The sequence below is a fragment of the Pecten maximus genome, chromosome 5 (assembly GCF_902652985.1).
Source record: "Pecten maximus chromosome 5, xPecMax1.1, whole genome shotgun sequence".
In the NCBI taxonomy this organism is placed as follows: Eukaryota; Metazoa; Mollusca; class Bivalvia; order Pectinida; family Pectinidae; genus Pecten; species Pecten maximus.
In genome coordinates this window covers 24634819-24635840 of record NC_047019.1, presented here as the reverse complement: position 1 = coordinate 24635840, position 1022 = coordinate 24634819, and the positions used below count along the sequence as shown (strand labels likewise).

The 1022-nt window shown below is 46.2% G+C and overlaps 1 protein-coding gene across 1 annotated transcript; it reads right to left on the bottom strand.

Moving 5' to 3' along the window:
• Nucleotides 1–232: 232 nt before the first annotated feature.
• Nucleotides 233–592, bottom strand: LOC117328370 (octapeptide-repeat protein T2-like). Its single transcript, XM_033885897.1, has one exon. It carries the CDS (start codon nt 590–592, stop codon nt 233–235), a length of 360 nt encoding a protein of 119 aa, XP_033741788.1.
• Nucleotides 593–1022: the final 430 nt, after the last annotated feature.

Sequence of the window (1022 nt, the reverse complement as noted above, 5' to 3'; positions counted from 1 at the left end):
AGCGCCAGAATACATAGCCTTTTGCGTCTACTATCCATAAATGGGCCAACACGTCCAAGTCCCCTGGGACAAATTGATATTATTTAGAAAACACTTAACGGTAAGCAGTAAATGTGTTCATTCGGAATGTGTTAGAATCACTAAGATACTTTGTCCCTAAGCAACTGTTTTTTCCCTGTCCCGCTCTGCCTCTTTACCTTTCTGCGTCTTCCTATTCTGCTTTTTCCCCTTTCTACCTCTTTCCCTTTCTGCCTGTATCCCTTTTCTGCCTATTTTCCTTTCTGCCTTCTTCCCCTTTCTGCCCTTTCCCCTTTATGCCTCTTTCCCTTTCTGCCATTCCCCCTTCCTGCCTTTGTCCCTTTTTTACTCTGTCCCTTTTTGCCTTTTTCCCTTCCTGCCACTTTCCCTGTCTGACTCTGTCCCTTTCTGCCCTTTTCCCTTTCTGCCACTGTCCCTTTCTGCCATTATCCCTTACTGTCTCTGTCCATTTCGGCCTTTTCCCTTTCTGCCTATTCCCCTTTTTTGCCTCTTTCCCTTCCTGCCTTTTCCCTTTCTGCCCTTTTCCCTTTCTGCCACTGTCCCTTTCTGCCATTATCCCTTACTGTCTCTGTCCATTTCGGCCTTTTCCCTTTCTGCCTATTCCCCTTTTTTGCCTCTTTCCCTTCCTGCCTTTTCCCTTTCTGCCTCTTTCCCTTTCTGCCTTTCTGCCTCTGTCCCTTTCTACTTTTTTCATCTTCTACCTTTATATGATTCTAGCTCTCTCCTCCGTGCGTTTCACCATTTCTACCTCAGTCTTTTTCTGCCTCTTTCCCTATCTTTCCCTTTCTGCCATGTCCCTACTGTCCTTTCGATTACTGCCTTTTCTCCTTTCTGTCTCTGTCCCATTCTCTTTTCCCCATTCTGCGTTTTCCTTGTCTGCCTTTCCTCCTTTCGACCTCTATCTCTTTCTGTCTATGTTCCTTTCTGCCTCTTTCCCTATCTGCCTTTGTCCCTTTCTGTCTCTTTCCCTTCCTGCCTCTGTC